At 44.2% G+C, this 13,788-nt stretch overlaps 1 protein-coding gene across 3 annotated transcripts in view; it reads right to left on the reverse strand.

Annotated features, from left to right (window-relative positions):
- PFKFB1 (6-phosphofructo-2-kinase/fructose-2,6-biphosphatase 1) overlaps positions 1-13,788 on the reverse strand; it is a 46,481-nt gene that overhangs the window by 4,714 nt on the left and 27,979 nt on the right. For 2 of the 3 annotated variants that reach the window (XM_073639909.1, XM_073639907.1), the window contains exons 4-13: positions 12,776-12,842; positions 11,761-11,835; positions 9,122-9,178; positions 8,916-9,037; positions 6,190-6,397; positions 5,760-5,906; positions 4,496-4,600; positions 4,085-4,214; positions 2,895-2,957; positions 1,089-1,153 (exon numbers count right to left, since the gene is read on the reverse strand). In XM_073639909.1, the coding sequence (XP_073496010.1) occupies positions 1,089-1,153; positions 2,895-2,957; positions 4,085-4,214; positions 4,496-4,600; positions 5,760-5,906; positions 6,190-6,397; positions 8,916-9,037; positions 9,122-9,178; positions 11,761-11,835; positions 12,776-12,842 (1,039 nt within the window). The remainder of the gene's footprint in view (positions 1-1,088; positions 1,154-2,894; positions 2,958-4,084; positions 4,215-4,495; positions 4,601-5,759; positions 5,907-6,189; positions 6,398-8,915; positions 9,038-9,121; positions 9,179-11,760; positions 11,836-12,775; positions 12,843-13,788) is intronic. The other variant, XM_073639908.1, reaches the window with a different exon arrangement.

Here is a 13,788-nt window from a genome sequence, read left to right on the forward strand (position 1 = left end):
CGGTCCCATCCTTCCTTCCGAAGGTTGTGTCCGACTTCCACCTCAATGAGGAAATTTCACCGCCATCCCTCTGTCCGGTCCCGGTTCATAGAGTGGAGAAGGCTCTGCATATGCTTGACCTTGTCAGGGCATCGCGTATCTATGACTGCGCCCTTCCGGAAGTCTGATTCTCTTTTCCTTCTTCTGGAAGGCGGCTGCAAGGGTCTACAAGCTTCCAAAGCTACCCTTGCCAGGTGGATCAAATCCACCATACAAGAGGCCTACCGCCTCAAAAAATTCTCCTCTTCCAGCAGGTATTACGGCACACTCTACACGTGCGGTAGGGGCCTCCTGGACCATTCGGCACCAGGCTTCGGCACAAGAAGTGTGTAAGGCAGCCACCTGGACTAGCCTACACACGTTTACAAAACACTACATGGTTCATACCCAGTCCTCAGCAGACGCGAGCCTGGGTAGATGGGTTCTGCCGGCGGCGGTACCCCAATTGTAGGGGCCTGTCTACACAATATTCGTCCATTGCTTCCCACCCAGGGACTGCTTTGGTACGTCCCATGGTCCTGTGTCCCCCAATGAGGTGACAGAGTAAAGGAGATTTTTGTGTACTCACCGTAAAATCTCTTTCTCTTAGCCTCTAATTGGGGGACACAGCTCCCACCCTGTCGCCTGTTCCGGGCCGTTATGTTGAGTTCTCATATTGTTTTTTTGAGCTCGTACATAGTTGCCTTCTTATAGGCATGGTTATGTTATCCATGTTACGTTCCTCCTAATGCTTATGCACAAAACTGAAGATGGCTGACGCCGTCCAGGGGTGGATACTGCAGAGGAGGAGCCACGGTTAATCTTTTTCAGATTATGCATAGTGTCGCCTCCTAGTGGACAGCAGCATAACACCCATGGTCCTGTGTCCCCCAATTAGAGGCTAAGAGAAAAAGATTTTACGGTGAGTACACAAAAATCTCCTTTTTTTTCTGGTAGCTTATATACGAAGATTATCAGTCATTAAAGCACAAACTCCCCATTATCTTCAAAATCCTAGATTGTAAGCAGACTATCTTTCGGTGACGACAGTCACATATTTTGCTACTTACCGATGGCTTCTCCCTATGTGTATTTACAGCTTCAATATTCAGGTAAATGGACTCTACTTTACAACCTATGGGAAGAGATGTTACATGTTAGTATTCTCTATAGACAGTGTGATGGCATAGGCTGTTTGCAATCTAAAAGATGTAAGCGAGTTTTGTCATCTCAACTGGAGGGGAAAAAAAAGAAATAGCGATAAAGGTCTGTATGAGAATGTAGACAGTGAGTGCAGAATTGAACCCCCAAGCATGGTTAACCTCTTTATGTGACTGCAGACTTGTGAGCAGCCGGTTGTGTGCCTTCAAGTATGCGATTTGCCTACGTGTGGTCACGTGCCAACTAGATGTGTGTGGCCTCGCTCAATGCAAGTGTATTGAGCGAGGCAGGACACTTCTAGTAGGACCTGACCACCTGCTCTCAATACCTTGCACGCTGTGAGGATTCGCAAGTCTGCAGTCACAATGTAATTGCAGACTTTATCCACAAGCCTGGACATCCCCTTGTAATAGTAGTGTAATGTCTGATTGAGTGGATAGACATTTTTAGAAAAAGTTCAACTCTTCATCTTAATTTACAGCAGCATTTGCCTTATATTTGGACTGGAAACCCCCTTGAAATGAGTTTGGTGAATTCCAACAGTGTTCAATATTGCACGCTGTAGGGATATTGCTCTGCTTGCCACACGGCTGCTCATATGAAAAGTTACGGTCACATGCTGACTAACTACTTTTCTCTCCATGGAACATTGAGAGAAGCAGGAAGAGAAGCTAGTCGGCATGTGACCGCTCGGATCTGCAAGCAGAGCAGAATCCTGACAGTATCCATATTGCACAGTGTAAGCCTAGGGTCACACCGGCGTATCTTCTTATCCGAGAGAATAGGGCTGATTATGCTAATCACACTCTGATCAGAGTTTGATCTGATTGTCTCAGATGAGAATTTTTTTTTTTTTTCCTCTATCTTCATTCTGTCAGTCAGTGCAAATTGGACTGCACTCAGATGTCATCAGAGTACAGTCTGATTTTATTTATTTATTTTTTTCATGGACTCATTCACTGGGCAAAGTACGATTTGAACATCAGATGCAAATACTAACATGCATCAATTTTTGTTTTTTGAGAAAAAAAAAATCTCAAATGTGTACGGCCCCACAGAATAACATTGGTCCGAGTGCGATTCGATGTTTTGTCTGATCGCATTTGGATGAAAAATACGCTTGACTGCAAGAGCCCTTAGTTCTGCAGTGCCTGTAGCTTGGAGAATCCTATGTTTAGTAAGAAAAATAACTTAATTGTACTATGGAATGGACAAAACTAGAAAAAAAGTTAGATATTATTACTTATCTTGCCAAAAAAAAGTAATCAAGGCCAGAGTAGGGTTTAGATATGAGTAATGTATGTGAAATACAACCAAGCTGGGAACATGGAGGACTAGAAATAGGGTTTACATAAATAGTAATGATGAGCGTGCTCGTTACGAGTTTGGATCGGATACGTACCCAGTATCTCGGATGCTCCAGTTAAATGTTCGCGTCCCTGCGCCTCATATTTCACGGCTGTTACACAGCCATGAAACATGCAGGGATTGGCCGTATGTCAGGAAGTCCCTGCATGTGTTGTGGCTGTGTAATAGGCGCGGGAATTTCACTTGAGTAGCTGCAATACTCGGTGCATACCCGAGCACCCAATCCAAACTCTAGTAATGAGCACGCTCGCTCATCACTAACAATTATAAAAGAATTTAGTGGGTCTCTCTCCCTAACCCCCCTAGCTCTTCTAACCTTCAGTTCTTATATATAAGGAGGCACTCACCATATGCTACGGGGGTCAGTTTCAGCACTGTGTGAAGAGGACATTTCAGATAGGGCAGCTCTTCTGGGAAAAAAACAGATAAGTTATTGTTCAATAAAAAAAAAAGAGTTGAACTTTTTCTCTTCTTTAAATCTTCATATATGAAAGCAAATATTGTGCTTTGCCCTTACTTCATTGTGCGTGAGCTAATCTCCTCTGGATAAGGGTATGTTTACACTGAATTGTTTTTTTTTTTTGGGGGGGGGGGGTTTGTGAGTGTGTGTGTTAGGATTAGATTTGGTCAGTGAAAAAAAAAGATGGAAATTTATGCACATAGGTATTAACTTGTGGGCATCATATGTTCTGGGGGGAGTACAACTAGGAGAGTCACTTGTATAGAAGGATCTGGGTGTATTTGTAGTTCAAACTAAATAACACAAAGTCAATCAGCTGTTTCTATAACCAGCAGGATACTGTCATGTATTAGGTGAGGCACGGGACAGGGATGTAATACTACCACGTCACAAATTGTTAGTGTGACCTTATCTAAAATATTCAGTTTAGTTCTGGGCAGTAGTTCATAGATAGGATGCCCTGGAGGTAGAAGAGGTACAAGAGAGTCACAAAATCCATAAGGATATTGATTATGACAAAAGACAAAAAGCATTTTAGTCCTGAGAAGACTTGTACAAATACTTTTTGCAAGAACCATTTATGTATGGTCAAAGCTGTTTCCTATACAACTCCCTCAAAAGACAAGAGGGCACTTCCTCTGCCCGGATAAAGAAAGGTTCAGTCTCCAGACGGAACAAGGCTTCTTTACCATGAGAACTATTAATCTGCAGAATAGACGACCTCAGGAGCTGGTTCTTTACTGTAAGAGCGGTGATCATATGAACAGATGACCTCAGGAGTAGGTCACAGTGAGAATGGTAAATGGTTTCAAAAAGGGCTTAGATGTCTTTTAGAAGAAAATAAACACTAATGTAAATGTGTAAAATTTTTGTTCCGAAGGTTGATCGAGACTCGGGATCAGGAGGGAAAAACTTGCTCTAATAGAGGAGACTAGATTGTGCATTGTGGATCTACCTATAACCCATTCCCTTTATCCTCTCCCATCCTTCGGTTGAACATGTCTTTATTTCAGTCCTAACTATGTAGGATGAGATATGGCCATTACACTTTCAAAGCTGGAGAATATAATCAGTTACCTGCACTTTTGTCCAGAAAATAGGCCAGCAAACATCTCATGACTGCCTGGTGACAGATCACCAGCACGTTCTCCTGTCGCTCCAGCTCCATGATAACGGGCTCCAGTCTCTGCACCAAGTCCTCATAGGACTGGATAGAAACGGAAACTTAGTTACAATGCTAGATGACGTGACGGCACAATCGTTACCCAACACAACAGTCCGCATGGGCCGTTTCAATCCTATGACGTTTATGAGGCTAACAGTGTGACTGTAGGGCCAGCAAACCCAAAAGCAAAGTGTCCTGTATGACACACGTACTATATAACCAAAAATATGAGCACACCGTTGTTTTTTTTTAGTTTCAGTAAGGTAGTGTACATTTTAGATTTCTCTACATGTAGCTCACGTGTCTGACCATTCCTCGCTCACCTCTCCTTTAGGGTATCTGTAACGATATTTGTCCTGGTCTCTTAGTGCAAACTCCTCAGGAAAATGGTCCTGTATTTCTTCATACGTCATCTCCTCACATACGCCCTGGAAAGAAAAGGTTTCACTGACTGGAGCAAATTTTGCAGTAAGTTTACTATTTAAAAAAAACTTCAAAATTTCATGTAACATTAAATACTAGATTTAATCCTACGACTCCCTAACTTATTAATGCTCTGCACTCCATTGAAATGCATGAGAAGCTTAAAGGGAATCTGTCAGCAGGATTTCATCCCCCCCCCAAACTATTTATATATGAATGTAGCTCTTACAAAGACAAGTCCAGCAAGACTTTTACATGGCCAGTCTGTTCCTCCATTACTGAGAAATCTGCATATAAATTAATATGCAAATGAGTCTGAAGAGCTATGGTAGATCTGAAGCCTCTGTCACTCCAGCTCTATTGCTTGCCCAGCATCGCCGCCTCCTGCTTGACTAATGGCCTCTATGCTGTGTGACTTCAGGCAAAGGACTCTTCAGTCAAGCAGGAAAAGCCAGGGCTAGGTGGTGAATAGAGCTGTAGTGACAGAGGCTTCAGACCTACCATAGCTTTTCAGCCTATTTCTCGTGTCAATTTAAACACTGATTTCCCAGTAATGGAGGAACAGATTGGACATGTAAAGGTATTGCTGGACTTGTCTTTGCAAGAGCTACATGAGCCCATAAATAGTTTGGGAGCTTAAATCCTGATGACAAATTCCCTATAAAAAGGGTTCTCTGGGCATAAGATATTGAAGACCTATCCTATTACATTGGTGGTGGTCCGTCACCCCCAACGATCAGCTACGAGCAGCTGGACGTAAACATTAACAGCTTTGCCGGGTGTTGGACCACCACCGATCTAATAAGTAATGAATAATTAGTATCATATGACTGGACACCCCCTTTACGTTGAAGTATTGCACTGCACTGTGCGCATGTGGATGTCATTACCTTAGTATGCACACACAAAGGAGAAAACCGGACAGCATGGCATACTTGTGTACATGTTGTTTGACCAAAGCCCGTTTTCTGTAGCCTCAGTGTTGACGTCCTATCTAAAGTCACAGTAGGAAGAGCAGCTGTGGAGCACAAACCGCAGCTCCAACTAGTGGGATTCGATGTAAAGAAATGCAAAGCATGTATCTATTATGTGCATCTAACCATACGGCGGCTATGGGGGTCTGCAGATAGGTTACATATACTGTTGACAATGTGGTGGACTTACTGCATCAATCTCATTCAGGGCCTTCCATTGCTCGTAAGGGACGTTCAGCGCTTCTGCTGTCTGGATGGTGCGCTTCATATGACTGGTCCATACTTTGAGGTCCGAAATGTTCTGCGATTTTACAAAGTTGCCCAGTGCATGAGCGTACTGTAAGAAAACAAAATAAAAAAAGAGTAACACTTCTGGTGATCCTAGTTCCCAAAGGGCAATGCATTTGCACAATGTATATTTTATGCAACTTGTTTGAGGGATCCATCGCAATGTTGATCTTGAGCTTGCTGGTGACCAAGGATGATGTATGCACCATTAAGGCCTCCTGGAAAGCTGGGAGACAATCCCCCTTTCATTAGGAATTGGAGATGTGTGCACAACCCAATCCTCTGGCGGCAACCTTCTAGGGGCAGATTGCTGAGCGCAGGACACTTCTTACCTGCTTTCCTCGAGCTGAAAGCCCAGAGTCTCCTCCAATCCTGCCCATGAGGTTGAGATCACTTTCCCCATGCCGGGATAGGTAGATGGAGCGAGGGGTCACGTGGATATTCATCAAGTAGTAAACGGTTCGGCTCTGGATGTGATCCTGGACTCTGTTCACCAGATATCTGCTCCCGACATTAAAAATCTTAATATAAGACAGATCGCTGAAAGTGAGGAACAAATAAAAAGTAGGAACAGATGAGTCGCGGGAATGGTACCTGTCGTTCTGTGAGCACAGAATGTCATTGTTCTCGGCAGCACATGTCCAATTTACACAGAACGACGTGCTGTCGAGAATGATGAGTTTTATGCAAGCGTAAAAAATTTTCACCTAACGAACGAGCATTTTGCTTGTTTGTCAAGTGATTAGTCTAAGGGAAAAAAAAAAAATCTGACTCCCAGCAGCCAAGAGTCCCAAGATCACGTATTGGGGGTCACGTTGATAGTGGGTTACATTACAAAGTTTGGCACACACCATGCACAATCATGGAGAGGATGACGTAGACTTCCTGGTGCATGGAAGCTAATGTTCCCTGTGATGCCTCCACAGGGCACCAACATGCGAGACCCGGAGCATGCAGTGGGGCTTTGTATGGGAAGACGGCGCGTTAACAGTAAGGAGGAGGTCGTCTCCTCCCTCCGCTTTCAGACAATCCAGCTGTAGCCGGCTCCAAAACAATCCTTAGTTTGGACTTTGAGTTTCCCTGCTGTGACATTAGGGTCACCCTGGAATATATGTGCTTCAACTGTTGCTTTTCCAACATCTTGATAATACATGAGTGTGCAAAAGTTTTAGCCAGGTGTAAAAAATATGATCAAAGTAAAAATGCTTTCACAAATAGAAGTGATATAATAGCTCACTAGCATCAATAAAATGCTAAGATTTAGAAATCTAAATCCCATCAATATTTGATGACTGCCCATCACTTTTTCTAGGTACTTGTACACAGTTTTTGAAGGAACTCAGCAGTATATGGGTGTAGCTGGGCCCCATTGATTGCTGCCAGTTCTGAGTTGATGGCACTGCTGGACATCTTCCGATTTTGAAGGGAAGTAAACATGATAAGTCTCATCTGTTGCACTAAGTTTCATTGGCTGAACTCTGCATCTAGGGACCTAAACTTTGCCCATTTTTCGATGTCCTCAGTGATGAGAAATAGAGACAGATACTTATCCATCGCACAATTTCATCTGATCGGCTGCAGAATAAATTTGGATCCATACAACAACCCCAAACATCCAGCCAACGACCCAATAACGATCCTCACCATAAAGAACAACAATGGAAGTGATGATCCGGCCCCCACAGATCCCTGATCTCACATCATCCAGTCTGTCTGGGGTCACAAGAAGAGACAGAAGGATTTGTACAAGCGACATCCACAGAAGATCTGTGGTCAGTTCTCCAAGATGTTTGGAACAACTTCCGGCCAATTTCTCTTTTGTTCATTCACTTTACATTTTGTTAAATCGATAAAAATAAATTATGAACATTTCTATGTATGAAACCTTCTTGCTGTGCAGCATTTTTTCCACCTCTGCCTAAAATGTTTGCACAGTGCTGTAAATTTCCAGGACTCAAAACACATTTAGCATGATGATTACCCGGCTGGAGCAATTACACTGCCTCTTCATTCCTGCCAACTACAAACAGAGGCCATCAACCTGGTTGAGCTGGAGAGTATCAGTATCTGAATCTAATGTGATCAGAGTGAAACAAACACTGACCGGAAAGCTGCAGCCACTTCGTTTTAGCAATCTGTGGGGTCAACACTCATTAATCCTTAAAAAGAAAATCTACTAACACCTCAGAAAAGTAGGTTTGTGATCAAATCCTGATGCAGCTTTCTTAAAAACTGGAGGAACATATAGGTGTTTTTTAAGATCCGGAAAGGTCCTCACCCCTAAAAGTGGTTTTATATTTTTTAGCATTTTTTGATCGTTTCCTGAGTGCTTGCTTCATCGTTTTTTACCGGCAGCATTTTATTTCGAGTGTTTTTTCCATTGTTTTTGGCTCATCTTTTACTGCCGTTTTCCCTATTGTTTTTTTTTTCTCCATTCAATAATGAAAAAACGCTAGAAGTGAAAATGCTCAAAAATTCAAGAACGTTCTTGGAGCATTTCCCATTGTCTTGTATTGTAAAGTATAGATGGTCTTTCTAGTGGAAAACACCTGAAAAATGGTCCGCTCACCTCTTTTAGCTGCTTGGCCTCTAAAAGTTAAGATACTCAAAAGCCTGAACATATGTGCATGGAGTCGTTTTTATATAGAAATGCTTATGTTCATTCTTTTAAGCATTTTCTGAGCGCTTTTTCTGCTGGGTTTTCTGGCAGAACCGCTTGAAAAAGACATGGTTTGCATATACCCTTAGACATCACATAAGCAAAACGTGCAGCCCAATAAATGGCTTTTTCGGGTCAGAAGACATCTTTCCTGACTCCACCAGGCACATGAAGGCTCGGCCAAGCATTCTTGTGTTTTCAATAGGGATAGAGGGAAAAAAAAGATGCTGCCAGATGTAGTCAGCGGCTTAGTAAGGGGATCAAGTGAGGACATTGCAACCTCCTGATCCTTCATCTGTCAGCAGAGAGTCATGAGGTGCCCATACAGATGGCCGACTGGTCCCACTAAAATCTGCATTTCATCTAGTGTGGATAGAGGCCTTCAGTCTAAAAGATTACCTATCCAAGTCGTCATGCAACGGCTCATAATTCATCTGATAGCATTCAATACGTTTGAGGAAATCTTCCACCACCTTTTCCCGATCACAGTCCTTATAGTCCGGACTTGATAACTTCACTTGCTAGAGGGGAAAATAAATAAATAAAAAAGTAAGATAATTGTTTCCAGCACATCATTATCCCCGTCTAAAATCCATGGAGCTTACAGTGATATTTTCAGCAATGATGTCCGGATCATCGCAGATCGATTCAATGAAGAAAACCTTATGAATGGCAAAAAAAAAGAGAGAAAAGTTATTGAATAAAAAGGGCTGATACACAGTCCAAAGTAACAAACACGCACTGGCTCATAGCCAACAATCAGCAGTCACCTTTACCCGGCCACTGACAAATAAGTTGATTTACACAGTCTCTCTAGTGCCACCTAGTGTGGACTTCCTGTAATTTTTGTCAGATCCATTAAAGCAGGGATGTCAAACGCAAACAAAGGGCCAAAATGAAAAACTTGCACAAAGTCGCGGGCCAACCAGTATACAGAATAATGGGCACCACATAGTCCTCCATGCAGAATAATGGGCACCACATAGTCCTCCATGCAGAATAATGGGCACCACATAGTCCTCCATACAGTATAATGGGCCCCACAAAGTCCTCCATGCAAAATAATGGGCCCCACAAAGTCTGCCATGCAAAATAATGGGCCCCACAAAGTCTGCCATGCAAAATAATGGGCCCCACAAAGTCTGCCATGCAAAATAATGGGCCCCACAAAGTGCGCCATGCAAAATAATGGGCACCACATAGTCCTCCATGCAGAATAATGAGCCCCACATAGTCCTCCATACAGTATAATGGACCCCACATAGTCCTCCATACAGTATAATGAGCCCCACATACCCCTCCATACAGAATAATGGGCCCCACACAGTCCTCCATACAGAATAATGGGCCCCACACAGTCCTCCATACAGAATAATGGGCCCCACACAGTCCTCCATACAGAATAATGGGCCCCACACAGTCCTCCATACAGAATAATGGGCCCCACACAGTCCTCCATACAGAATAATGGGCCCCACATAGTCCTCCATACAGTATAATGGGCCCCACACAGTCCTCCATACAGAATAATGGGCCCCACACAGTCCTCCATACAGAATAATGGGCCCCACACAGTCCTCCATACAGAATAATGGGACCCACATAGTCCTCCATACAGAATAATGGGCCCCACACAGTCCTCCATACAGAATAATGGGCCCCACACAGTCCTCCATACAGAATAATGGGCCCACCTAGAGGTGGTTGTTCTGGTGTCGCGGGCCAAATTTAACAACCCTGAGGGCCAGATTTGCCCCATGGGCCAGAGATTGACATGCATTAAAGGTACACTGAACAAAGAAAATACACAAAATAAATCTCCATATTACAATAAATAAAAAAAATGTTCAGCCATGTCCCCCTCCTCCTCCTCTCAGTTGTGGCTGCAGCAGGAGCCTCCCCCCACTGTTCTGTCTACAGTACTAAACAACGATAGTCAAGGCTAGCCCCCTCAGCTGAAAATGGAAGAGATCAGGAGGAAATAATCCCGTATCCCCTGTTTTAGGATCATGACAAACTATAGGGGCAAGGTTATCTCCTGGTCACCTGCACCATTGATTTCTAGGTTTAGGGTTCCTTTCTTGAACCAGAGTTGGCGATCTGTAGACAGCGCTGTTTTGGAAATGACACTCCTAGGGATCGATGCCATGTGTGCTCTTCTAAATCCGAGCCTCCGTTATACATTATTCGGATTCATTATGGGAATTATAGAAGGATTATCCTCACCATTGGTTTATGTGATCACTGTATGCATGGCCGGCCATGCAGTAAATCCAGGCCTAAGTGTACTAATTACCCTCCCGGAAACAAAACTAATGATCAATTCACTAGTAATTATCTGTGGCAAAAATGGGATTTTGCAATGGACCTAGTTTATAGCCAGACATATGACAGAACAGCGGGTATGAGGAGCGGGTAATAAAGGCCACGGGCTCAACAGATATTACATCACTGCTAATGCAATGTTACCGGGGCACAAGACCTTGTAATCTTGTAGAAAAAAAACCCATATCTGTGCACTAACTAAAACAGGTCAACCTGATCTAACAGGAAACAAAGTAATAGGACATTTTCCTATCCCCGCTGCCACTTTGGGACCCTCCAAATCGCCAGAATGCAGGTTGGACATTGTTAGCAAACATGCCACCAATGCCTACCCTAAAACCGCCCCTTTAATGGTGCAGTCAGTATTTTGTCATTTGTGCAAAGCAAATCACCAATGACCACCGATATAAAAACCTTGCCAAAACAAGCACAGGCGTTCGGTGCACCCTTGGTGTGACCAAACAGTTCATTGTGAGCCCACCAGCTTGTTTTCCTTCTGTTTCTTGATTGACAGCTCAGGCTTTATAGGAGCCGGAGGAGGGTGGAGATAGATGCAAAACAAGTAGGTGGAAAGGAGCGCTGAACCTCTCAGCCAAGCCAAGGGTGCTTCGAGCGTTTGTGCTTGGTTTGACCAGTCATTCACTTTTAGGAAGATCTCACCCCATTTAAAGGGCTATTCCTGAGCTGATCGTTTCCACATCATAGGTGAATGGTGCCAATGATGTGTCCACGATAGGCAGGTACCACGTATGTGTCTTATTCTAATGAATAGGAAATACGTACAATATCTTGCATGTGTGTTTGACAGGAGTGTGAACTGCACTGGACATCCCCTTTAATGCTTAACTCCACAAAAAAAAAAACACATTATATAATCATGAGACACCAATGTGTATCAGCTGCTCCTTGTAGACAGTACCTTGAAGCCACGCTCCTTAGCAAACTGCAGGATCATGGCCCTTCTTTCTCTAGTGGTGTTGGTGGCATCAAAGACCTAAAATATAGAATTCAATCCATTACAGATCCATAGAGAGCGGCTCCAGTTATCCGGGAATTTAAAGGATGGACCATAATCTGAATGGCCGCCATGTCATACTGCATTGTCCCCTGTAGCATGCTGCGTCTTCCCCAGATGTTTTGTAAAGGGGGCCAAAAGCAGAGACACCTAAAAGGGGGCCAGAAGCAGAGACACCTAAAAGGGGGCCAGAAGCAGAGACACCTAAAAGGGGGCCAGAAGCAGAGACGCCTACAAGGGGGCCAGAAGCAGGGACACCTACAAGGGGGCCAGAAGCAGAGACACCTACAAGGGGGCCAGAAGCAGAGACACCTACAAGGGGGCCAGAAGCAGAGACACCTACAAGGGGGCCAGAAGCAGACACGCCTACAAGGGGGCCAGAAGCAGACACGCCTACAAGGGGGCCAGAAGCAGAGACGCCTACAAGGGGGCCAGAAGCAGAGACGCCTACAAGGGGGCCAGAAGCAGGGACGCCTACAAGGGGACCAGAAGCAGAGACGCCTAAAAGGGGGCCAGAAGCAGAGACGCCTACAAGGGGGCCAGAAGCAGAGACGCCTACAAGGGGGCCAGAAGCAGACACACCTACAAGGGGGCCAGAAGCAGACACACCTACAAGGGGGCCAGAAGCAGAGACGCCTACAAGGGGGCCAGAAGCAGAGACGCCTACAAGGGGGCCAGAAGCAGACACACCTACAAGGGGGCCAGAAGCAGACACACCTACAAGGGGGCCAGAAGCAGACACACCTACAAGGGGGACAGAAGCAGACACACCTAAAAGGGGGCCAGAAGCAGGGACATATAAAAGGGGTTGTATCTAATGATCGCCCACCAGTCGAATTTTGGGAATACACCTGGATCTTTAGGTTTTAGGAAGTTATAGATCTCTGCTACATCGCACATATTTAGTCACGTTACTTACAGCAACTTGTCCTTGTTCCCTTGTCAGATAAGTATGGACGTCTCTCAGGGCGTTGAGAGCACACTGCCTGTAAAAAATCCCAGACAAAACTTAGGTCAACAATTGCTGTCAATCAAGGAACAGAAGGTGGGAGATAGATGCTAAACAAGTAGGTGGGGAGCTGTTTGGCCTCATCGAGGGATCACAGAGCTCTTGTGCTTGGTTTGCACAGTCATTTTGTGCTGAAATACTCCCTTAATTCATTTCATCATACATCATCATACCATTTCTGTGGTCGCTTGTGGGAACGGGAGAACCGCCAGTTACCTGCCAGCATCCGCGGCTCTTCTTTAAATTAGGCAACCTGGCATGATGTCACAACGCAATGATGACGTTGTACCAGGCCAGCCATGGATGATGGCAGGAAAGAGTCCAGTGGCCACATATTACTGACGTGGCCTATGCACTGCACTGATTAACCCCATATCTGCAGGTTAATAGCGTTTTTTCACATGACAGGTTCCCTTTCAGCTCCCCCTTATTGTGCCTGCTAGGATCTAAAATAATATATCAGCAGAGCTGACAAGTCTGCATTAAATGTCAGTCTTAGTAAATACTTGTATTTCCTTTGGAAAAAAAAAAATCTGGATCATCTTCTCATAACTCTGTTGTGGAGTCCCTCAGTTATTCTTCCTAGAAATATGTGAATAACTTGATATCTGGGTGTTGTCAGTCGGGGGCGTGTCTGATACTGTCCAATCAGTGCTGCAGGCATCAGACTATATAGGGAAACACCCCTTCAACGAGATTTAAATGGTAACACCCACTTGTCAATTTATTCATAAGCTGCCAGGAGGAATAACAGAGGAATGGCACAATGCAGAATTATACAAAAACACAATCTGTTTTTCTATTTCATGGGGAATATCAGTATTTAATACAGACTCTAACTCTGGGTAAGTACTGATATTACTAGAGTCCAGAGCTGCATTTATAACTCTGCTGGTCACCAGTGGAAACCTTCAACAAGCAGG

The sequence above is a fragment of the Phyllobates terribilis genome, unplaced genomic scaffold (assembly GCF_046119375.1).
Source record: "Phyllobates terribilis strain yellow unplaced genomic scaffold, ASM4611937v1 Scaffold_7__3_contigs__length_470593459, whole genome shotgun sequence".
Taxonomy (NCBI): Eukaryota; Metazoa; Chordata; class Amphibia; order Anura; family Dendrobatidae; genus Phyllobates; species Phyllobates terribilis.